Consider the following 24,159-nt stretch of genomic DNA (forward strand, 5'->3'; position numbering starts at 1 on the left):
ATATAAAAAGCTATCCAGAATTATCTATATTTTTTTTCTATTTTTCTCTCTTTGGATAAGTACTCACGAGGCACCCCAAGCTGCAATCAGTAGCAACATTTTAGTCGCTCTCCATGATTGCCTATTAATTTCTACTTCTTTCCAAGAACGTCTCTTTCATCTTTCACTGCTTTCAAGTGCTGGAAATTAGCTAAAAACCATAACAGAAAAAACTCCCTGTCTTCTATTGGTTATTCCTTCATTCTTGTTCCTGTTAGAATATAATGAAGCTACTGAAAGTGCATTACGCCTTCTTTAAGCGTACGGCTTTGGGGTGTTACATTAGTATCGAAAAGGTACAACAGCTCTAATTAAAACGAAATTGTGAAGCAATTTTTAACAAGAGCGCCGCAGACGACAAGAATTCCTACTTATCTCACCAAAGATCCTTATATAAAATAAATCAATGAAATGTGTCCAACGCCGTGCGAAATTGTTCGATTAAGCATTGATCAATCACTTTAAAAATAATGTCAAATTCAACCTTCAACCAGGGAGAAACTTGCGATCAAGTCTTTGGAAAGATATAAAACTAGTCTACAATAAATTCAACATGCATGTTCAGAATACTTAACGACACATATGGCGTCACAATTTCGGGTATTGGCCAAGAATCGGTATGTATGTTTATAGCATTTGTTGCAATCTTGATTCCCTTAAGATCCAATATCAAAACAATTTTAGCTTTATCGTTCTTTGCACACCGATTAGAAAACAAATGCGAGCATCAAAAACGCTGCTCAATCGAGCCAGGAACAGAGCATAACCACCGGCGGCATGAGAAATGACGCGATCAAAACAATGGCTCCGCACAAACCTGCAGACGCGCCTATGTACATATGCTTAAAAAGCATCAGCCACCACAGCAAAACAATCGAGATTTCCGACCTCTGCTTACACCCGTCTCCACAGCGGGAACCAGCCACATTTCATCGGCGCATCAAGTTTTGGCTCGGGTCTAGCAGCTATGCTTCCCATACTCGCGCGATCGGCTATCGCAATAATGTTGTACTGCAAGCGCGCGCTCGATCGGCATCGTCGGTGATGTGGCCAGCGTCAGTCCAAGTCTCCCACGATCAGCGAACCGTGCTCAGTCAGTCTCGGTGTGTACGCGTTAGCAGTCGTGGCTTGTGCAGCAGCAGATCTGCGTTTGATCCTTGTGGTGCCTGCGGTGCGGTGATCGGTGCGTGTGAAAGTGTGAGCTTTTTTTTTAATCGGATCGCTGCTGCCGGGGTGGGAGTCTCGGTTTCCACCATAAGAGGAAGATTGGCGATCACGAGGAAGTGTTCTGTGAAGCACCATGAGGTTACCAGCGGTGATTTGGTTTAGTTTGATCGCTGTAGTGACTGGTAAATTGCAATTTTATTTGAAAAATGACCAAGTCATTGTGAATCGTACATATGCGAGAAAAATAACAGAAAAGTGAAGGTGTATGATACGCAGCATGCCATATGACGTGAATTCATTACTATTACTATGGCGACCGATCGCTGCAGCCCGCAGCTCAAGTGAGCTACTTGGATCGCTAGAAATAACGCTGATGGGAGCTTGTTTGGATTTCTTCAGCAACTTCGCAAGACCGCTGTCTAGGAGTAGAAAAAAACTGGATATTTTAAAGGAGTTTTGTAACATTTTTTGTTTCCTTTCGAAGAAAGTTACAATTTCAACTTTCTTTTCGCTTTCAACCGATACTCGCTTTGCCCCTGCTTATAACGTAGAAAACGTGCGTCGCTGTTTGCCATATTACGTGCTCTTTCCTCACTTATCCAAAATTGAGATTGCATAACCGAGAGTGGCAACTTCACTGTTCCTTCTTTTTTTTCTCTCTTCCGCCGATGCTCTGCTGCAGTCGCCAACTAATGGCATCGATTGCGATTTTTTGGCACCTTTTCAATATGTTTATTGGGCGATAACCGGTTATACAGGCGCAACAGGAAATTAATTTCGACAATTTGGTATCGAGCTTAGGTGGATCGTCACACGACTCAACGGTCAGGTGTTCGAGACCCTAGCTAGGAAGGATCACTAGTGCTAGTAGGTAAAATTGCTCTGTAGTTACGCTAAGCATCGGCTTCAAAGTCATTCGAAATAAAAGGTCAAGTACCCCTAGGATTGGTTTTGATTTTTGCGGCAAACTGTGACCACATAAACCGAAACCGTTCCCCACTATTACACTACTCAAGCTTTTATGCGATCCAAAAGCATGGTTTACTTCGATTCAAAAACAGTATTCCAATTTTTTAACCATTGCTTTATGGCGTTGCAGTTCAAGTGACATAACAAAAGTGAACCATTATTTGTATCACTGCAGGTGTTGTTTGCAGTTTTCGTTCCAACACTTTACATTTTAACCGGTTAGGTGAGCTGACCCTTGCCAACTACGGTAATCGTTGTACGTTCTCCAATATAGAAAAGTAGATAATCATTTTGAAAAGTTCTACCCGAAGTGAAATCAAAATGGCGAATTGATTTTTATCAGTAACAAATAAATAGAAATAATAATTGAATCTTTTTGTAAATGATAGAAACGTCATCTTCTGCCCGTCAGAACATGTTCTTTTTGAACCAAGCGCCTCCATATTAGAGACAGCATGTAAACCTTGAACCTTAAAAAAATCAAACATCTCCAGTTGTTTCGCAAATATCTACATAAATTTATGGCACACACAAGCGTTTGAGTAAGACGAAGAAGCAAACGGAAAGTAAATAGCAGCACGAGCAACTTGAGTGAGCGTACTTCAAGTTAGTGGAAAGTATTCTATAGCAAACTGAAAGAAAGATGTTCCTGTATTCTTTTCATCTCTCTTTTTACCTCCGGTAGTAAACAGAAGTAAACCTTGAAAGAGGAGTCTTTGCTTCAAGGTTTGAAAAGCAAATCGTACTGGAACAAGGCTCTATTTCGGTTCATGTCGAAGATAGACCGTTAAAACATTTTTTTTTCCTTTAAAGCGGCACTGTTTGTGCTCCACTTAAACATTACTTGAGCAAATGACACCAAAGTATCTTCGATTGTCAATATCGACGGACACACATTCACTTCCTTATATTTAACAATAATCTACGTCAAATAAACCAGATTGCTTCGATTGATATACCTACGTAACACGTGCATATCAACAAGTCACGATGGCGAAAATGGGCCAACACTGTTTTTTTTTGTGCTGTCGCTTCCAATCGAATGGGTCGGTATCTCGAACCGGCTGGCTAGCCGCATTCTGATTATGTAAATTTTGACAGCCCGTCCAAACGTTTTATCATAACCGGTGCCATTCGCTTACTTTTTTTAAAGGTGGCATCATCCTTAATCTTGACACTGTTTTGGCTTTAAGTTATGCAACGGCGGGTGTTGGTTACGCCAACACCGTCTTAAAAGCGCGAAATTCTTCCAACAAACAGAGACGGTCGGACGCGTGCTTGAAGAAAACTGGAACCGGTTCCCCTCGCGGCACATGTCGACGGCGCGACTTCAACAATTACAGTCGCATGGAGCAATAGAGTGAAACTGTAGCATACTGAACCTAGACATAACGAGCGTTGCTAGATGCATTCCGTTTGGAAATTTTGCTGTAAAAAATGCAACACAGCAGGCGCTTTCTGCACCACGGTCGACGTAAACAGTGCCAGTGTAAGAAAAAAAAAGCAAGCTCGTGTCATACCGCTTCGGGACTTGTCTGTTATTTTTTCCCCACTTTCGTATGTATTCGATTCATCTTGCACCGTATGTGGCCGAAGTGGCAAGGCCAAACCCAACTAACCGTATCCATGCCGTTCCATGTATCTAACCTTAAAAATGACATACAGCACAGACCAGCACCAGCAAGGACGAGAAAGAATTCAAATGCCCGGAAAACTTGGGCAACGGTAACTTTGCCGACCCTGCCACATGTCGACGGTTTTATCAGGTAAGTTTTGTCTTTGTTTCCGCATCCGTGTTACGTCTTGCGGGTATTTACACCTGAGCTGAGGTTGGGTTGACCTTGAACTGGAAATGAAATTTGCTGAAATCGAACAGGTTTTTGGTTTTTTTTGCGGTCGTTTAATATGTTGAAAAATATGCACATTTTATTTTGGTGTCAATTCAAATTTATGTTGAACAGTTGAATTATTATTATTGACGTAAACTCAGTCGTTTCCACGTTAATAACCACACATCATTTGAAACATTTTATTTTTCAAAAATTACCGAATTACTTTGAAAACACACGAGATAAGCAATTGTTGTAATATAGAAAGTAATTTAAACCGTTTTACGGAACATACTGAATTTGTCAGAATGATATTTCAAAAGTTATATTATTGTACGGGCTGTAAAGGGATCATCTATAAACAACCAGCAATAATGTCGAAGATATTAAAGATAAAGACTTAGTGTCTTCAGCAAAGTTATTGGCCAAGGCTTGCTCTGCAACTTTGGCGAAGACATGATTTTAATTTATGCGCTTGCAAGAAAGTTGGTAAATATATCTCACTTTTAGGGATATTAATCATTAAAATAACAAAACCATATGAAAGGGCTTATAGTATAGACAAATTCCTCCGTAAACGTCATTGATCCAAATTGAACGATTCAAACGTAATTAATAGATCGCACGATTTTGGCGAAAAAAACCACTGTGCGATGGTGAGATCGTTTGATTTTATTTTTTCAACGTTTTATCCAAATATAGATACGTGCCATAATCAAAAATACTATTTTTCATTCTGAAAGGTCAAACACCTTGCAAATATTCAATTGATAGTGGATGTATTCGCAGGGGCTTTTTATATCAAAGCGACCTCAGAATGTAGGTGCATTGCACAGGCATTCTTGAAATGGGTCATTGGATGTACAGTAGCGCTATCACCTCCCATCTCCAGGGCTGTACATTTATGGATAATACCAAATATATCATCAAATAGATGCAGATGGATTATGTACACACACACATACACATAATTGAGGAAACTTTGAGGAAAAAATAAGTATCAAGTCTTTACTAGGTCCTAATTGGGTCAGTTCCCTTTATGCATTTTAGTTTATTTTACTTCGATGATTTTTGTATATTATTTCCATTTCTACTATGTTTAATTTTTCTTATCCGCAATTTTTCTTCTCACCGCTTCTAAGAGAAAGAAATTTTGCGCATTTTTTCCAGTCAATTTATTTTTACCTTTTTTCATTTTAGTTTTCATTTTAAAACTACACCCAGGTTTTTTTTACGCGTAAAAATGCGCGTTATTTGGAAAATCCGCGGTTTTTTACGCGGATCAGCAAAAGACTTAGAAAATATTTTATAAGCTTTTTTGCATGAATTTACACAAATATTCTAATTTTTTTAAATGCAATAAACTTAGATTTTTTGCTAAAAAAAATCTAAGTCCTTTTAAATGCATAGAACTTAGAAGAATTTTGGCAGTTTTTTGCGCGCATTTCACAATTAACACGGTTTTTGCAAAAAATATTCTAAACCCTTTTGAATGAAAAATACTTAGAAGATTTTCGGAAAGATGGAAGAGACGGGTCTGGAAAACTCCACCTCAACAATATGGGTATTTTAGGAATGGATTTGACGAGTAAGTGCCAAAAATTGAGTTGGGACGCCATTTTGAAATCCAAGACTTTCGGTTTAGTGAAATTCCCAATATATATATGGGTATTTTTGGAATGGTCTTGACGATTTGGTGCCAGAAATTGATTTTGACGCCATTTCGAGATCCAAACCGTAAGCCGCCATCTTGAATTTCAAAATGACGTCAACAATCAATTTCTGGTACCTACTCGTCAAGACCATTCCGAAAATACCGATATTGTTGAGAAGCGGGCCGTAAGGAGTCTTCCAGACCTGTCTCTACCATCTTTCCGAAAATTTTCTCAGTCTTTTGCATTCAAAAGGACTTAGAATATTTTTGCAAAATCCGCGCAAAAAAAACTTCCAAGAATATTCTATGTCTTTTGTTGAGGGTTTTTTTGCGCGGATTTTCGAATTAACGCGGGTTTTCCGATTAACGCGGCAAAAAAACGGCGTGAAGAAATTTGAGTAGTTTCTTTGTTCGATTTCGATTTTTTGTCTTTCTTCTATTTTGTGCTTTTACCTACTTTTTATATTTCGTCATTATTAATTTATTTTCCCATTTTATTATTATTTTTTTCATTTTCGTTACTTTTCTGTTTTTTTTTTCTATTTTGACAACTTCCATTTATTCTATTAACTGTTTTATATTCATACTATGTTGCGTTTCGGCTTCGCCTCATCAGAAACCGACACTAACGTATTGTCGGAATAGATTAGCGCCGGCTTGACGCAAATCCCTTAAAACTAAAACACACTATGTGTTTCAATCAAACGACTGATCAAACGTGATGTCCCGTTCGAGCAGAAGTTCTGTTTATGCCGATGAGACACAAGTGAAGCCGAAACTTGTCTTGGCTTAGCAGGCCTATGCGAAAACACTAGTGTTTTATATTTTCAATTTTTCGTTTATATATTTCTTTCAGTTTGGGTTTTCCTTTTTTATTTTTTTTTTGTATACAGGGTGTTTGGTTCATGGTTAAGAACCTCTCGGGGGATGATAGACTGTCATATTTGGAGAAAAAAATTGTTCTACACATACAATCAAATCTCAACCGTTGCAGAGTTATTGGACCTTTTGTGTAAAAAACTTATTTGTCTTAAAATACCTCTAACTCAAAAAGTATACTTTGCATTTCAAATATTTTAGGTCCACTGGGAAGGTGAAAAAATTTCGCATTGAGTAATGCCCTCACACGGTTCAGCAAATGAGTTTAAGTAGCCTTTTCAAAGTAATTTATTGAAAATTAAACAATTTTAATCGATATTTCGTTCATTTCTTGAAAATCCTAATAGTTAACCTCATCATTTTAATAATCCAGATTGTTGGTCTTGAAGAGCTGCATAATTCGTTCTTTGACATGATACACTTACCTTTTCTTATTTTCATGAGTTTGGGTTATTCTACTTGGATATTTTTATCTCATTTTCACTAATACCAGCTCTAATTGAAAAAGTATGGCACTTATTGTACTTTTTTTCTTTTTATTCGAAAGCCAGGAAAATTTAACAGAGAAAACTGGATTATTACCTTTCAGTTAAGTGAATTTAGTATTCTTTTAGAAGTAAATTAGTTTAAAGTTAGTGTTATTATTAGCATTTTCGTTAATTTTCTTAAAATAGTAAATAATAAACATCACCAGTATTATCATGGAAATAATGCATCTCAGCAAGTTCTACAGTTCTTTCTTTGACTCCATTCAATTATCTCTTTTGGTTTTGACGCAAAATCGTTTTATCACATCGTTTCATATGCAAAAATAACGATTTCGAACCCACTACATTTGTGGCGGGGTCATGCTGTGTTAACAATTAAATAGCAGCAAAATGAAAAGAGGTATAAACAAAAAGTCACATAAAAAGTTATTGAGAACATTGTGGGGCATCAAATGAACAATAGTAACGATAAATTTTGTTGATTAATAATTAGAATAATTAAAAAACTTCAAAAAACACAAATTTTGAGTTATTTCGTTAGGAAAAAATCATTTAGTGCACTTAACTAAAAGATATTTGTACATACACTGATAGGACATTTTCTCAGCTTTCCAATGAAATCTTGTAAATAACGATATAAAGCATATTTTTCAGATTAGAGTCTTTTAAGCACTTGCAGGAAAAGTATAGTAATGAAATTACAGAGAAATGAGAAGAGATAGGAATATAACGTCCAAGAACAAATTATGAATCGTCCTAAAACCCAACTTTTGGATAATGGATATTGCTATAACCATACTTCATTATTTCGAGAAAATTAGCAAAAACCTCCTCAAAAACACTAACTTTTAACTACTTTACAGCTAAAAGGTAATTAAAACTAATTATCTAAAAGATATGAGAACACCATTCAATAGGAAATTTTCTCTTCTTTCGAATGGAATTAAAAGATTTAAAATACAAAGCATACTTTTGAAGTTAGAGGTATTTTAAGACAAATAAGTTTTTTACACAAAAAGTTCAATAACTCTGTATCGGTTGAGATTTGATGGTATGTGTAGAAATTTTTTTTTCTCCAAATATGACAGTCTATCACCGCCCGAGAGGTTCTTAACCATGAACCAAACACCCTGTATATTGCATTTTTTTATTTGAATTTTATTCATTTCTTTTTTTTGTTCATTTATTCGTATTTTTATTTTCCAAGCTTTTCAATTATTTCTTATTTTTGTTTACATTTGTGTCGTTGCAGTTTTAATTTTTACTCAATGCACTTAATTTTTTCCATTTCGTTCCATTTTTCTAACTTTTCAATGTTTTAATAAATTATTTTTCTATTTTATACATTTTACGTTCTCTGTTTTATTTTTGGAATTCTTTATTTTTTCTATCTGTTAGTTTAGTCTTTTACATTTTTTACATGATTGAAAGTTGCTGAATAAAGCAAGTAAAATGATTATACAAGTGCAACAAAATAAATGCAACAGAAAATTAATCATAGAAGCATTTTTCTTGTGACATATCTGTTGCCAGAAAGTTGCAAACTTTTTTGTTCGAAAGCATCAAATTTAGTTTCAATATACTTGACGTCGTTGTTCTTTCCCAAAACCAGTGCACCTAAACAAAGATAAAGCAATCACAGTAACCCTTGGTGTAGGCCTTGATGTTGTTTAAAATAAAGGACGTAAAAACACCGAAGCAGTCCTGTCTTCCTCATATTCTCGTAACCTTATTGGTTCCAATGCAAAGCATTGACAGTTGTTTTTATTCCATTTCTTGATACTTGTTTCAACTTTTATAGAGATCTCAGATTTGTGGCTAAAACATAATAACGCTAGATATTGACCAGCTCGAAAGATAATACTCAATTTGTAAAACTACAACTCACAGTGTCTCAACTGTAACGCTACTGAGTTCAGCAGTGAAAATGTGTGGATGAAAACAGCAGATAACTAGTTGGTAAAGAAACGTTTTACCACTCATAAATAAGAGCTATTTGAGGGCGAGATGTTCCTGTGCTTAGGTTAAAAGCATCTTCAAATAGTTCCCACTAATCCAGTGTCATAAAGAAAATTCCACACTCGCTCCCGGTTGGCGGCAAAATATGATACTGATCAGGAGTGCACTTTGTCGAGTCCTGGTATGGCACACTTCCTATCCCAGGACACGGAATAAAGGCTCAAGAAGTAAAACGAAATACATACATTACATTGAAAGTATTAACGATAACCTTAAATTTTAACATCCGGGCAGTGCGCTGTACTACAAAGCATCCCTCTTACCGGATGTGACTGCAAGCCATCTCTACTAGAGTTAAACGGTTTGAAATATCGAACCAGCTCCAGAAAAAAAAAACAATCTTTTTAGCGTTCGTTGAAAAATTCTTTTTCGTCGAAAGAAAAAAATAAGTGAAAACTATCTTCCCTCCGCCGAACAAAAGCAGTTGGCATTGGCTGTTGAAACTTTTCGACACCCTGCTAGGCACAGCCTACTTTGTAAAATGGCGTAAGCTTTCGAACGAATAATTCGTATTGAAAAAGATCCTAGAACGTTCCGGCTGCGTCTGGTAATGTCAACCGCAGGATTACGAATAGTTTCGTGTGCTGATACACAGCGCAACCCTAAGAAAAGACCAATCCTTGTGAACAGTTGGCAGACCGCAATAGCAGAAACCGAAAAACCGGCAAGCCTGTCAGCACCAGCGCATCGGAAATTTAAATTTATTTCAGCAAATTTAATTTCAATTTCACCCCACTCTCGCTCGAGATTCAGTAACACATGGTCTCCCTGAAATTATGCTTTCTTCCCTTGTAACAGTGTGTAGACGGTTTCCCGTATCTGAACCGATGTCCCTCGGGGCTCTATTTTGACGATTTGCAAAAGTTCTGTACATTCAAAACGGAAGCAAAGTGTGGACCCCTTGCCCGTGAGTATTCCATCGGTAGCCGAAACTCCCGGAAGCTTATCCCGGTTTTTTTTGTTCGTCTTCCGACTAATAGAGCCAACTGTAACTACCGAGGCGCCAGTGGACCTGGCGAAAAAATGCAATCCCAGCGAATGCGAGCTTCCATACTGTTTCTGCAACAAGGACGGCACCCTGATACCGAAAGGTCTGGAACCGGATGAGGTAAGTGCGATGTCCGTGGAATGAGTTCGTTGCTGTGTTCTAGTTTTCCCATTCCCCACGTCCAAACAGATTCCGCAGATTATTCTACTGACGTTCGACGGTGCTGTGAATCTTAACAACTACGAACACTACAAGAAGGTGTTTAATGGAAAACGAAAAAATCCAAATGGCTGTGAAATCAAGGGAACTTTTTTCATTTCCCACGAGTACAGGTAAGTAGTAGGCCTTGCCCGTCAGTTTGTTGAGACGAATGTCAATGTTCAACCAGTTGAGTTGGTTAAATGGCAAAAATTTCCGTGAACCAGCTTAATTGCATCAAAACGAAAACTTTTCGCGAAATCCTTTAATCATCCTGGCAGCTCCTGTCCCAATCAAGACAGGAAAGAAATTGCGTTTCACTCTACAATTAATTGCACCTCGCGTTTGTACTGCCTCGGCTCGACTCTACCTTGGCACGAATAAATTAAATTTTAAATGTTTTATTCCCTTCGTAGTGAAGTGAGAGAGGGAGAGATAACAAGAGCAACGCTGGTAAAAAATATCCTTCCCTTCGCCATCGTCGTGTAGCTCAGGCTCCGGGGCATTTCGTACATTACAATGAACGCCCTTCATCAAGGTAAATTCAATGCAACTATTAAAGTGCCACTTTGTCTCGGGCCGGAAGCTTTTTGCTCGCCTCCTAGGATTGCCGTTTTTTTGCTGCCTTCTACTACACTTCCCTTTACAATCCCTGCACGGAGTTAAACCGCAGGAAATTTATTTCTTTTTCATGAACGTCGTTCGTGCTGTCCGTGTTTGGATGAATGCTTAATTTAAACAATTTAACAAATCTTTCTTTCTCCGGACGGCAAGTGGCCATTGCTTCGGAAATTGTCCTGCTTTTTTGTTCCCCCCTGTTTCAATCAGGATCATTAGTTGGCACGCGTATAAGGCAGTAAATTCCGCAGTTCGTTCGTGCCTTTTCTATCTATAAGCTGCCGCATGTCCATCTACTGCTACTAGCGATATCACTTCCTGTTCTGGACATCAAAAGCGATGACGCTGAAAACTGTCAACAAGCGGCCGTAAAAGTGAAAAATTACGTGATAAATTCCCCAATCAACTATTTTCGTGATGCGTTTGGAGCCTTGTGGCAGAGTAATTTTTTATGTGCAAAAATGGAACGCCTGCTTTGATAAAAATCTCTGTTCTGTCAGATTGATGGAGTTTTTTTTTGCTTCTAGCAAGAAAGGGATTCAGATTTTCATTAGGAAGATTACTATTTGTACAATCTCTACGTACCCAATTAATTCGAGAATAGTTTTATTGATTGTAATGCCGGATTGATTCAAATGTGAATAGCGGTACCGAAAAATTCAAATTTAATCTGAGAATGTTCATTGCGATTTTCGAAGCTGCTTCAGGCTTCGTAAAGCCCCAATTTTGCTAGGTTTTGCCCATGTTTGTTCGGGACTTTGTGCAATATCTGGTTTCACATATCACTCTAAAGTGTCTCAAAGAAGAGATTCGGTAATAATATGAGACTTTTGCTGTTCACATTGTTCTTCAATTATATACATCCAAATTCAACCTTTAGTATCTGAATATAACTGCAAAAAATTGAGTTTCATGACTACAGGTGTCTCCCGTAAAAAATGATGGTTGTTGTTATTTACACAGAAAGATAAAAAGTGTTAGTTGATGCAATGTAGTTAACGAATGATGTTTTTGTTTATTACAAAAATACAGTTCCTTCAATTTTTAAACACAAAACCAAAGGTACCTCCAGCGCTAAAAATGTGCAAATTTTCCGTTTCATTTTTCCCGGTGGATAAAAGCTCACAGGCCACCGTTCGTTGCTTCATCAGCTTGAAGGTAGCAGAAAAAGCATTATCAATTTTTCATTTTTATGATTACATTTTTATTGCATTAAATGATTGCCATAAAACTTCCATCTTCAACCGGTAGCGTCTGGTTCTTTTTCCTAGAAGCCCTTCGAGCGTCGAGCGTTGGTTTGAATTGTGCTGTGCACATACGGGCAGCAGCCAGCGAAATCGAAGCATGCTGTGATGTCGCGATAGCGCCCACCATGTCTGTATGGGTTCGGGTCCTTGCTATAGAGAATACAATCTTCACACACAGGCCTGAAACTGACTGAAGCAACCCAACATCGTATTCTTATCAACGGAAAATGACTTTCCACGCGAATAACCGCGACGATAGATTGAAGCAGATAGCTAGTAATATTGGATTGGATATTTTAATCTATTCTATTTCTTCCTCTTCTGTCATCCATTCCATCGCGATAAAACCTCTAATATTCTGGTCGGAAAGGTGGAATAAAACATAAATTCTGCCTGCAAGCGCTTATCTATCGCCGGTAGAGCACTCATATGCACTCGCGAAATGTGAAATGGGCTGTGTAAATTATGAATTTAATTCAATTGCTGCTATCGTAGATGAGATAAAGAAGCTAAATGCACCTGAGCGGCGCTTAATCATTGTGGAATTAAATTGTCAAAAGCAGGTTACATTCGTTACATCCTAAAAAAAAACTACGGATATTTATCTCCGAAACCATTGCCACTAATCCGTTCGCCATTTCAGTAACTACCAGCAGATTCAGACGCTTGCCAACGATGGTCACGAAATTGCCGTGGAGACGATTTCCCTCCAGATGGGTCTGCAGGACAAGGGCTACGAAGAGTGGGTAGGGGAGATGATCGGAATGCGAACAATCTTGAAGCACTTCTCGAACGTCACGGCCAATGAGATCAATGGGATGCGGGCGCCGTTCCTGAAACCAGGACGAAATACACAATACAAGGTAGGAGTGTGACTCAACTCGAACTATCTCGATTCTAATTCAGAAACACTGTTCATAGGTCATTGAGGACTTTGGTTTCATCTACGATAGCTCTGTTAGTGTGCCACCTAGTCCTATCCCCGTTTGGCCGTACACACTGGACTACAAAATTCCGCACGAGTGTAAGAGTGGAACCTGTCCGACTAAATCCTTCCCTGGCATCTGGGAGGTGCCGTTGAATGCACACTTTGTCGAAAGCTACGAGGGTGGTCACTGTCCATATATGGACCAGTGCGTGTTACACAATCATGATGCAGAGGATGTTTTTGCCTGGTTACAGGAGGATTTCGAACGGTATTACTATCAAAACAAAGCACCCTACATGATGCCGTTCCACACGAACTGGTTCCAGATTCGAGAGCTGGAGCGTGGCTTACACAAGTTCCTCGACTGGACTCAAACCCTGTAAATCACCTATTCTATATTTTTAGTTTCAAATAATTCAATCTTCCACCGTTTTTTCAGGCCAGACGTATATCACGTAACGGTGACGCAGGCTTTAACCTGGATCACCGATCCAAAGACGCTAAATCAGTTAAACAACTACGAGCCATGGAACTGTAGAACAAGAACAACCCAGACTCCCAAACCCTGCAACATCTCAAACAAATGCGCTCTATCGTTTAAGGAACCGACGTCAAATATTAGCGACACTCGGTACATGGAGACGTGTTTCGAGTGCCCCGCAGTCTACCCGTGGCTAGGAGATTCGCATGGTTCCGGAATTCCCGGACGAGATAACTACATCGATCAGAGTTCGGCCGGAACCGGAGAGGTTAAGAATCAGCCAGAGGAAGAGGAGAATTAACTTTTGGCGCAGGGTACGGGTCAGGGCGAGGGCACAGGACTGCGAACGATCATGGAAAGCCCCACTTCAAGCCCGAACACCCATTCTATCAAGTCTTGTGATGTGTTCTAGCACACTACTCCTAGTATTAGTGTTTTAGTGTTAAGAGGTTGTAATAATTATCGGGCATAGCATTGGTTTGCCGATGATTTTGGAGAATAAAGTCGAAATTTTAGGTGGGGTTTTATTATTGAACCGATGTGGAATGCATGTTGAACAGGATCTCATTTATCGAAAACAGCTAAATTTAAATTTGGTTTAGATTTTCGGATTAAATCAAATTGTGTTTTAGCATTAATATAAACTCCCTGTGAACATTTTTGTAGTAGAACACTTATAAGGGTTTAGGGTTACACCCTCTGGTGACACTTTAACCCGGAGATTTTGCATGACCTGGGCTTTACTTCAAGAGATACATGAGTATTGCCTGAAACTGGACATAATTTTTGATCCAATCGTTTTCTTGATACAACTTTGGAACACTCGTCGCTGTTCATTACTAAATAATTAAAAAAACAAGTATTCTCTGTTTTATTCCTTCTGGAGCACGCCAGGTTGACAATTTAAATTTGGCTGGAAAATACATTCATCGTAGAGTGTTTTGGCAATGTATAATGCTTCCAATGTTCTGAGACGCATTTAGCTGTAAATTTTGTTTGTTTTTGCGTTTGTGAATGGTTTTGTCGCTTTATGTAGACGTAGAATTTAGATTTTTCGGCTAATTGCAAATAACCCCAAAAAACACCAACCACTCTCGCTGCGAAGGATAAGCCGAGCGAACACAGCCAGACGAGTGAAACAGGTTGTCCATCGGAGCCAGCAGCCAAGGGGAGTCGAGTAGTTTGGAAAGTGGCATCGCCTAGGGAGCACTCTGCAGTGTCTTCCGGAATCCTAGCAAGGTTCCAAAGAAGGATCTCTAGCTATGATTTACGAACCGATGAGGACGTACCAACAATAACACCTGGAGAACTCGATTATTGTTCAGCTGGACGTTTAGAAGGGACCGCCTGCGATTATACGGCCACCTGGTGGAGGAAGCGGAAGACGAGGCCAGCCGTGGCGAAAGCGCAAGCAGTTACCCAAAAGTAGCGACTGAGTGTGCTCGTCAAGGGTGTCCCTCCTGCGCAGTGAAACGTGATTGTGATCATGGACGACGGGACGTGTCTGACGCTCGACGGCAATGACCGACAGGGGACCAACTATTTCACGGCCGCCAGGAAGGAGGTGAGTAGTGGCGTAAAGAATATCTCCCATACGAAGTGCCCAAAGAAGGTTGTCTTGTGGCAGACAATCAGTGAGAAAGGGACGTCCAAGCCGGTCTTCGCAACGGCTATGGCCAAGGTTCTGACCGACTGTCGTAAAGCCGCCTAACAGGGAGTGAAGTCATTTTTGTGAAATCATGATTTAATACAGGAATCAATGAAAGTTCGTTCTGATTTCATATTTTTTATCTTTTTTCCCATCCCTCAGAAAATTGTCATTTTTAATGCAAGCGTTAATCGTCAGCGTGATTGCTTCTCACCCCAGTAGGCCTGGGTTCAATCCCCGCCAAGACCCTAGGATCGATTCTTAACCCCCGCACATTACGTTGCAAATCATTCGAACCCGAAATGAAGCGAATAACCCTAAGTTTAGAACCTGTAAAATCGAAACAAAAAATATCTGGGATCACCTCTCCCTTCAAAAGGGAAGCTTCCGGCCCATGTGTTCATAGGCGGATATCCAAACTCAAGATAGCGAGGTCGAAAAAAATTATAAACCTAAACATGGAACTATTTGTACATAAAATCGTTTTTTTTCGGTATTCTGTGCTCGATGGCAGTGGTTTTTTACTAGAGCACTCTAGCTAGAATGGGGCCATGAGGAAGACGAAAACATGACACACTCTAACTAGAGCTCCCTACTTTTTAGCCCATACATCCCACACTACTTTTACAATAAACAGCAAGTTACAACGAGTTGCTTCAAACATAGTTTCATTAGCCTACTGATTGTCAGCATCTAGTTTAACCCGCCTAGTCGCCTCTTCGTTTACTGGGACGGATTCAGCTCCCTGTCAAGGACGACGTCTCTGTACAGCCAGCATCACTGCCATGAAAGGCAAAACATTGATTTTGAACCGAATGATTAGAAGCTGTGTTTAGTTACAAAATGTCGATTTTCTGAATGATATGATATTAAATCATCCCACAAGATGCAAAACGTCGTGTGGAATGCTTGAATATCGAACATAGTGCCGAACATAATTCTTTGTTTGGGACTTTATAGCTATAACGCCCCATATATGTCGGTCGCTGTCAAACTCCATATGATGGTATAGGGTTGTGAGGGGGCTGGACGGATTCCTTAATAAGCTTTCGTGAGCTTTTCCGACGTGCTGACACGTTCACATTTCAATCCGTTCCTACGAGGAATTGATTTCAAAGACATGTCAAAACGGAGTGACGTCAGACGTGCTCTTGGATGGAAAATATAATAGCAAGTTGAAATTATCAAGTGTGATGAAACTTTAGGAAAATCGCTGACCAAAATCTGGTTTTCACTATCTATACCAATGCAAACGAACAGGATATAGAGCGGCCACAAAATGGTATACATTGCGAGAGGTAGGTTCAAAAAAATACGAAACATTTTTAGCCTTTTTCCAATCTAAGTTTTTTCACGTTTTCTGCCATTTTAGACGGAACCGTCCATCAGAAGCCTCCATGGACCATCCAGCGCTTCATAGGACTGTTTACCGGATTCTTCGCCTTTATCGTCATGTTGTAAGATCCGATACCGTTGTTCTAGAAACTACCAGCTCGCTCGATGACCTTGAACTATATATGTTATCGATCGTTTCAGCTTCCGGACGATGCTGGATTTGAATCCGAACAGCCCATCGAATGCGTCGGACGGTAGTAGTAGTCACCGTGGAGGTGGTGGTGGACCAGGTGGAGGAGGTCCGGGAGGACCCCGACACCGACCAATCGGAAGAACGATGACTTTACGAGATTGTACCATCCCAGGAGGTGGATGAGCGCGGTAATGCATCCGATGTGAAACCTAGCCGTTCGCTGCGGATGCCGTCCCACTAATTCCTCCGGGAGACCTTCGAACGTCTAAAAGTTGCTGCTTTTGTATGACGAGTAAGCCCTAAACCTACGCTAAACCACAGGCGGGTTTATTCTGAAGAGGATTTTCGAGGGTTAACCAAATTAATGTCGTTTTTGTCTGAGGCGAAACAGTCAGATTCTAATCCCCGACTGCGGTCAAACTGTACGATTATAGTTGGAACCTGACTGTTTCGTGTTCAAGCCTAAATGGTAGAAATGATTTTCCTATTATTTTTTGTATTTACCTGTCTAAATATTCTCATTGGTGTAAGCGTAATCTGAAAATAAACAAATTGCGGTTGCGGAAATTGTCGTTTTCTCCTCATAAATTAACTTACTGGAACAGGAATTATAAAATAACATTTATTGCAACTGTAAATGAATTGTTACTCATAGAATGGCACAGACTGTATGAACTGGTTCTCCAAGCTGCACAAACCGTTGTACAGCGGATTCATTCCCGAAGCACACTTGGCGCCAGCTTGTCCCTTCTGGTAAACCGGTTGACTGTAGATACTCGTAATCGAATAGTTGCAGGCGTACAGCACTACCTTGAACGTGAATCCAGACACTTTCTGCGGGTAGATTACGATTCCACATCCGATCGTAGTAGTCCGGTCGCTCATCATCTGGGTAAAATGGCCAATTGTGACACTGAAAGGAAACACGTGTCGTTTCAACAACTGACTTCAATAGCAACCGAAATTCAACAGCCTACTTTGTCGGGTTCACAAACTCGTCCATCACCTGCTGGTCGGCGTCCTTGTACTCGTTGAACCAGAGGGTCGTCAGTTTTTCCAGTATGTCAAAAATGTTCTCCTCGACAGGATAGTAACCGAGTGCCAGATTTTGTCCCGCCTGGCGATACAAATCCGTATTTCGACATTCATCATGCTTGAACTGACAACTTTTAACGTTCAGCTCGGCCAACGCTGCCAGTTCGTCATTCCATACCTAGGAAGAGAGGTGGAATAAATTATTTTTATTCTCAATCTCTAATAATCTACAATGAAATTAAACTTACAACAGTGGGCATTCTAGAGGCAGCCTCAAATCCCTCCAGAGAACCATTGGCCAGTCGGTTTCTGGCTTCATTATGTAGGTGAATAATAAAGGCTCTAATCTGCGGATCAATCTTGAACAATGTCCTTCCCGGGAGACAATCTCTGGCGAACGATCCGTCGTGACCGCATGCAACATGTTGTTTTTGAACTAACTGCCCGGAAATATCATACTGCAAACACAAATCCTCGCGACAGTAGAAATTGTTCTGATCGTTTTGTACTGTTGTCATTGACGATAATGTTGTTGGGACAGTGTCTTCCGCAAGTTCTTCGAATTCAGTCGTTTCTGGCGGCGAGGTTATAACGGAAGAAGTGCTCTCTTCGGCTAAATCAATACTCTCCGCAATCGAGTCCAAATTGTCCACGTAATACTCGTAGCGATCATAGCTAGCAGTATTGGTGTGATTAACGATCGCAGCAAGCACCAGAAACAGCAGTACCCATGACGACCGTTGCCTCAGTGATGATGAGTTAATTGGGCGTCGATAATTGGCAATATCTGAAATAAGATAAGAGCCCCGGCTATTATTCAAATACGGGAATACACGACCCCACAAAGTGGTTTCGCCGCCGCCAGATTAATCAAACCGATCAAGTTCCAATATGTAAAAGGAAGGAAGCAGAATGAGCATCATTGAGACGAGAGGGACTCTTCTGAATTGTGATAAAAAAAACAATCAATAAGCTCTTCCTTATTTTTTCCCACGAGTAGACAGCGCGCTGAACGAAAAAGCATTGATCATATCGGGCAACGAAACTAACAGAATTACTATCCCTTTTTTTCTGTTGCTGATGCTGCTTCTATCATCAATGGTTGAATGCTAATTACCGCGTTCTTTGCGGTTTATTGTTATTTGTTTTCACCATCGCTCGTTGATGAGGTGTCGAACCAAACGTTCCATTGATCGGCGCATTAGCTGGTAGAATCGTGAGATTTTTTTACTAATTGATGGGTTTATTATTATTATTAGCCAACTATTGAACGATCTTGAACGGGTGAGGATATTTTTGTTGTTTGCTAACATCAAATAATGTTTTGCGATTAGAAATACTTGTCTTAATCGTTTATGAATCAGTGAATAAAAGCAAATCTTAATCATTATTTCCAAAGGCACTAACAAATTTAATTGTAATCAATTTGATACACATTCTAATGGTGTATTGTTTATACAATACAATATAATGTACAATAGAGCTATCACCTTCCATCTCCACGGCTGAAAATATTTACATTTATGACTTCAAACAAATTATGTGCTGGTTTTATTCTCCTATAAAAGCACTGCAGGCCACTGGGATATATATTGTATGTGCACGAAGAAATTTGCTTGGATGGCGGCTTTCTATTTTTATCCTTTTAACGCAATTTGTTTTTCTACTTTTAACAAAATAATGATGCAATAAACATCAATGGATTCAAATCTACGACTACATCCCAGATATTTCATGGCACATATTTTCTATGTCTACATAGTTTATCTACCTACAAAAATTAATGTGAAGAAGAGTTGGCGGATTTTTTCTTTCGGCTACACACGGAAAGATGATACAACAAAAATTTAATTAAACCGTTAAGTGATTTTTTCAATCTTCTCTGGTTGCATTTAAAGTCTAAATTCGAGGGTTCGCTCTTTGTTATTTTCATCAGAATTTCTTATATTCCCAAAGAAAGAAAAATCATATTTCTCGCGTCAAAATTTTCTTATATTTTGTCAAAAGTCTTATACACTTTCAAACGAAATTGGACTATAATTCCTTCAAAGTGTGATATAAACGCACGTTGGCATCCAATCACCTCGGAATCTTTGGTGCTCTTATTTCTTGTTTATAAAAGACCGTGAACTTCTATCATACTATGAAGGAGTGTACATACTTGTGTTAAAACCCAATTTGGCGTGAAATGTTCATTGTATTCGCTTTTATAGACGATGCTTTCAAACTCAGTCTTCAGCTTCTCTACCTTATATTGGCCCGTAACAAAATGCCGATCGAAAAACAACTTGAAAGCTGTTTGTGATTCTTCAAAGTCATACAAAAAACTATACCGCTTTTGTATGTTTGTTTGTATCTATGGGTATGTTCAATAATTAGAGTACTTTCCAGAACAAGTTCCAGAAAACTCATCACTGGTCTATCCAGGAATTGATTGTATCGAATATTATTACTGTAAACGGAGCACAAAATTAGTGCGGGCTCAAAACAAAAATAACACAATGGCAGAGTGGTAAGGAACATTTGGTTTTGTGCTTAAAAATAATTGGAGAATCAGCAACCACAGAACTCTTATGGCATTTTCGTTTTTGACATTGAACTACACTAATCTATCCATCTCGTATCGGTAGCACCGGGTAAAACCGAAAACACTATTACTTATAGTCAGTTGTTCCAAACACGTGGCCAGGCCACGCCTACCGAAGGGATACTAACCCATTTTGCACACGCTAGGAGTTACGTTGCAGCGCCTGCTATGTTTTCGAGATGTAAACTATCAAATACACAACCGAAAACAAACTCACGGCACTGTAAACACAAACAAAAAAAAATACCGATCGTTCAAAACACAACCGCCGCACAACCAGCCAGCACTTGACGAACTCGCGCTGGATAATCCAAGCAGGCACTTTTATACGAACGCCTGACGACGATCGCCGATGGGAAGAGAAGTTCACTCCTGATTCTCGCCATAGGGGATGGGCTGTAATGTTTGCGTTGCTGCGAAATAAACCGCCCGTTGAAGGTATTCGATTCGGTTGGTACCTCTTGCCCGCATGCTGGCTGATTCCTCGCACACCTTCCCGGCCCGAACGGATTAGTGATTGTAAAAGCTACATCGCGGAAAAGGAACAAAAAGCACATGTGCTTCATATATGTTTCATGACTGGGTAGAACAGAACACGCCGGCCTACTACGTTTGAGCATCATCAACTTGACTCGTTGAGTTGTCTCTGCGTATAAACACATTTGGACTGTGTCCCATTAGCGCAGTTATGTGCGTTACAAGAATCGTAGAGCGCTAATAAGGCGCCATTTAAGAGTATTAAATTCTATCGAGAATCCATCTCAAGTGTCATCCAGTGGCAATAATAAACGGTAAGCTACTTGAGCCATGGACAAACGAATACGAGCAGAAACAAAGAGGTTGATTTTTTTTTCTTGTAAAAGAAAGATAGGTAAATAAATCACTCAACCTTTAAAAATTTATATGAATACTAATCGGCTCAGCTCGACAAATTGGGAAAGCTTTTTGATTTTTTATCGGTTTGAAAGCCACATTTTTGTCTTTTGATGGTGGTATAATAAATCAAAGCGGCAAAAATTATTTCCATGTTCTAGTTGAGATATACCGATACACTCAAGTTTTTTTTACGCGGTTTTTTTTGCGCGGTATTTTTTACGCGGTTTTTTTACGCGGTTTTTGAAATTTACGCGGTTTTCATTTACGCGGATTTTTGAATTTACGCGGTACCCATCAATGAGGTTCCCTTTATCGCGGATTCTTAAATTTAAGTGGTCTTCATTTACGCGGATTTGGAAATTTACGCGGTTTTCATTTACGCGGTTTTCATTTACGCGGCTCGTATCCCCCGCGTAAAAAAACCTGAGTGTACTTTCTTTTGTGATGTTCCAGAGCAATCAGTTCTGAATAGCTTTGTTGAAGATACTGGTTGGACCACACCCTCTGTCCAACTAACGAATTTGATTCGTTAATTGGACCGACTGACAGATGTCAAAAACTCTCCTAAGGAGACGTTAGTAGTGTAATTGAATCTATTCACATCTCTAATAATTGTCAGATTGATTGTCAAAGTAAATTTGACATAAGATTTTGACGTTCAGATGCTTTTTAGTTGGACAATGGTCCAACTAGCGGAGGTCCAACTAAAATGCGGTCCAGTTAAAAAATGTCCAACCAGCGATTCACCACTGTAGTATGCAATGAAAATTAAAAAAAAACATAGCTGATGGTTTCGATTATAGCAGGCTTGATCGCAAGAGACGTTGTCGGATAGAGTATGAACATTTTTACGTGTTTAGCAGAAAACATACTTTTTACCTTTTTTTATTAACTACCGTAAGTAAGTTAAACTTTTTTCCCTTTTATGTTTAAAGGACGTTCAGATAGCAAGGGATGGCATGCAATATTTTAATATTAAGAGTCATAATACACAAGGAAGAGCAAGGTTGGGAAGAAAGAAAGTTTAGAAAAGCATGGAATAGGGTCGTATGAGCAAGCTTAGAGTTTCGGGACGACTTAACCCTTTGTCTTCTACCGCTGGAGTCAGTATGTTTTGGGATTTTTTCTCGTATGCGTATCACCTGAGTCTGTCTGCGGCATGCCCGGACAAGCGTAACGTGACATGGCATTTTATGCTTAACTCTTGGAAAAAATGAAAATTACATTTGACGTAAACAACGTAGCGACGTATGTTGCTGATAATGGGATTTTACATGTTCTGATATGTATAATTAAATATTGTGACTCTTTTGATTTAAAACTCAGACTGAATGAACTAGTAAAAGCCGAACAACTCACATCTTTACATGGAATTGAGTGTGATATTTTTTTGTGAATTGGGACGCTCCTTTTATGTGCATCTGGCAAGACGTAAAGTTACAAGATTTTTTTTGCTGTGTTTATATTATAGTTTATTTATCAAACCAGTCTTTTTTCTCCCTGATTTCCGTATCAAGTTGGGTTGTCTTTGTTGCTGTGGCTAATGTTGGCCCTTCGTACCCTCCAGGTGAGCCGTACAAACCGGACATATTCCCTGTGGCTGTCACTACCACGTCAGTAGCGTGAATGCATCTGTTCTCTAATTAATGGCAAATTAAATTTGGTATGAGATTTTTGCATTCAAAGGCTTTTAAATTGGACAATGGTCCAACTTGCGGAATTTCACCTAAAAATGGTCTGCTTAAATAGTGTCCATCAAGCGCATCTATTTGTCGCCAGCCTCGCAGTCTTCGAAGGGTCCGCAGGTCGTCCTCTATCTGGTGGTCGATCCACCGTGCTCGCTGTGCGCCCCGTCTTCTTGTTCCTGTAGGGTCGCCCTCAAGAACCATCTTCTCCGGGTTGTCGTCCGACAATCTTACCACGTGTCCAGCCCACCGCAAACGTCCTATTTCTGCGGTATGCGCGATGGATGGTTCTTCCAGCAGCTGATGCAACTCATGGTTCATTCGCCTGCGCCACGTTCCGTCTTCCATCTGCACGCCACCATAGATGGTACGCAACACCTTTCATTCGAAAACTCCAAGGGCGCGTTGGTTCTCCAGATTAACTTGTAGATAAACTTCGTGCGGCGGCGAATTTTGTTCGACCGGAGTCCAAAGTAGGCACGATTTCCCGCTAAGATCCGTCTCTGATACCAGAGAGCTGGTATCATGGTCGGCGGTTACCAGTGAGCCCAAATACACGAAATCGTCGATCATCTCGATTTTGTCACCGTCAATCCGAACTCGGAGTGGGAGGTTCACATTGTCGTCTCTAGAACCTCTTCCTCTCATGTATTTTGTCTTCGAAACGTTGATGGCAAGTCCAATCCTGCTGGCTTCAGTCTGATCTCAAAGTTCCGTGCCATTATGTCAATGTCGTCGGCGAAGCCAAGAAGCTGGACGGACTTCCTGAAGATCGTGCCACTCGTGTCTATCCCCGCTCTTCTTATTACACCTTTTAACGCAACGTTGAACAGCAGGCACGATAGATCATCACCGTGCCGTAATCTTCTTCAAAATTCAAAGGGACTCGAGAGTGTCCCTGATACTCGAACAATGCACATCACCCGATCCATCGTCGCTTCGACTAATCGTGTTAGCTTATCCGGAAAACCGTACTCGTGCATTATCTGCCATAGCTGATCTCGATCGATTGTGTCATACGCCGATTTGAAATCGATGAACAAATGAGATGTGGGCATGTTGTACTCGCGGCACTTCTGCAGAACTTACCAAATCGCGAATATTTGGTCCGTGGTGGTGCGGGAACCCATGAATCCCGCTTGGTAGTTCCCCACGAACTCCATTCCAAATGATGACAATCGGCGGCAAAGAATTGGCGCTAAGTAGTATGATCGCGCGTTAGTTGCAGCAATCCAACTTATCACCTTTTTTGTAGATTGGGCAAACGACACCCACCATCCACTCCTCCTCCCAAAT

At 39.9% G+C, this 24,159-nt stretch overlaps 3 protein-coding genes across 3 annotated transcripts; 2 read left to right on the forward strand and 1 right to left on the reverse strand.

Moving 5' to 3' along the window:
* The first annotated feature begins 1,122 nt into the window (after window positions 1-1,122).
* LOC131693085 (chitin deacetylase 1) lies at window positions 1,123-14,019 on the forward strand. Its single transcript, XM_058980617.1, has 8 exons — window positions 1,123-1,388; window positions 3,841-3,941; window positions 9,843-9,951; window positions 10,025-10,152; window positions 10,222-10,364; window positions 12,739-12,958; window positions 13,017-13,402; window positions 13,463-14,019. Exons 1-8 carry the CDS (start codon window positions 1,340-1,342, stop codon window positions 13,803-13,805), a joined length of 1,479 nt encoding a protein of 492 aa, XP_058836600.1. The 5' UTR covers window positions 1,123-1,339; the 3' UTR covers window positions 13,806-14,019.
* Window positions 14,020-16,273: 2,254 nt separating this feature from the next.
* LOC131693097 (glycine-rich selenoprotein-like) lies at window positions 16,274-17,247 on the forward strand. The gene is made up of 3 exons (XM_058980641.1): window positions 16,274-16,450; window positions 16,525-16,609; window positions 16,689-17,247. Exons 1-3 carry the CDS (start codon window positions 16,432-16,434, stop codon window positions 16,861-16,863), a joined length of 279 nt encoding a protein of 92 aa, XP_058836624.1. The 5' UTR covers window positions 16,274-16,431; the 3' UTR covers window positions 16,864-17,247.
* A 41-nt stretch (window positions 17,248-17,288) lies between these two features.
* On the reverse strand, window positions 17,289-20,588 carry LOC131693090 (antigen 5 like allergen Cul n 1-like). The gene is made up of 4 exons (XM_058980630.1): window positions 20,431-20,588; window positions 17,964-18,502; window positions 17,658-17,893; window positions 17,289-17,593 (listed from the first exon to the last, which is right to left on the reverse strand). The coding sequence occupies exons 1-4, from the start codon at window positions 20,432-20,434 to the stop codon at window positions 17,326-17,328; spliced, it is 1,047 nt and encodes a 348-aa protein (XP_058836613.1). The 5' UTR covers window positions 20,435-20,588; the 3' UTR covers window positions 17,289-17,325.
* Between the last annotated feature and the right edge of the window lie 3,571 nt (window positions 20,589-24,159).

The sequence above is a fragment of the Topomyia yanbarensis genome, chromosome 1 (genome assembly GCF_030247195.1).
Source record: "Topomyia yanbarensis strain Yona2022 chromosome 1, ASM3024719v1, whole genome shotgun sequence".
NCBI classification, from domain to species: Eukaryota; Metazoa; Arthropoda; class Insecta; order Diptera; family Culicidae; genus Topomyia; species Topomyia yanbarensis.

Bases quoted from the DNA above. Each gene is read 5' to 3' on its own strand.
- LOC131693085 (XM_058980617.1), top strand. From the start codon at position 1,340: ATGAGGTTACCAGCGGTGATTTGGTTTAGTTTGATCGCTGTAGTGACT. The intron at 12,959-13,016 runs GTAGGAGTGTGA...CACTGTTCATAG, and splicing joins GACGAAATACACAATACAAG to GTCATTGAGGACTTTGGTTT. The intron at 13,403-13,462 runs GTAAATCACCTA...CCGTTTTTTCAG, and splicing joins CTCGACTGGACTCAAACCCT to GCCAGACGTATATCACGTAA.
- LOC131693097 (XM_058980641.1), top strand. The intron at 16,610-16,688 runs GTAAGATCCGAT...CGATCGTTTCAG, and splicing joins TTCGCCTTTATCGTCATGTT to CTTCCGGACGATGCTGGATT.
- LOC131693090 (XM_058980630.1), bottom strand. The intron at 17,894-17,963 runs GTAAGTTTAATT...CTCTCTTCCTAG, and splicing joins CCTCTAGAATGCCCACTGTT to GTATGGAATGACGAACTGGC. The intron at 17,594-17,657 runs GTAGGCTGTTGA...GTTTCCTTTCAG, and splicing joins GAGTTTGTGAACCCGACAAA to TGTCACAATTGGCCATTTTA.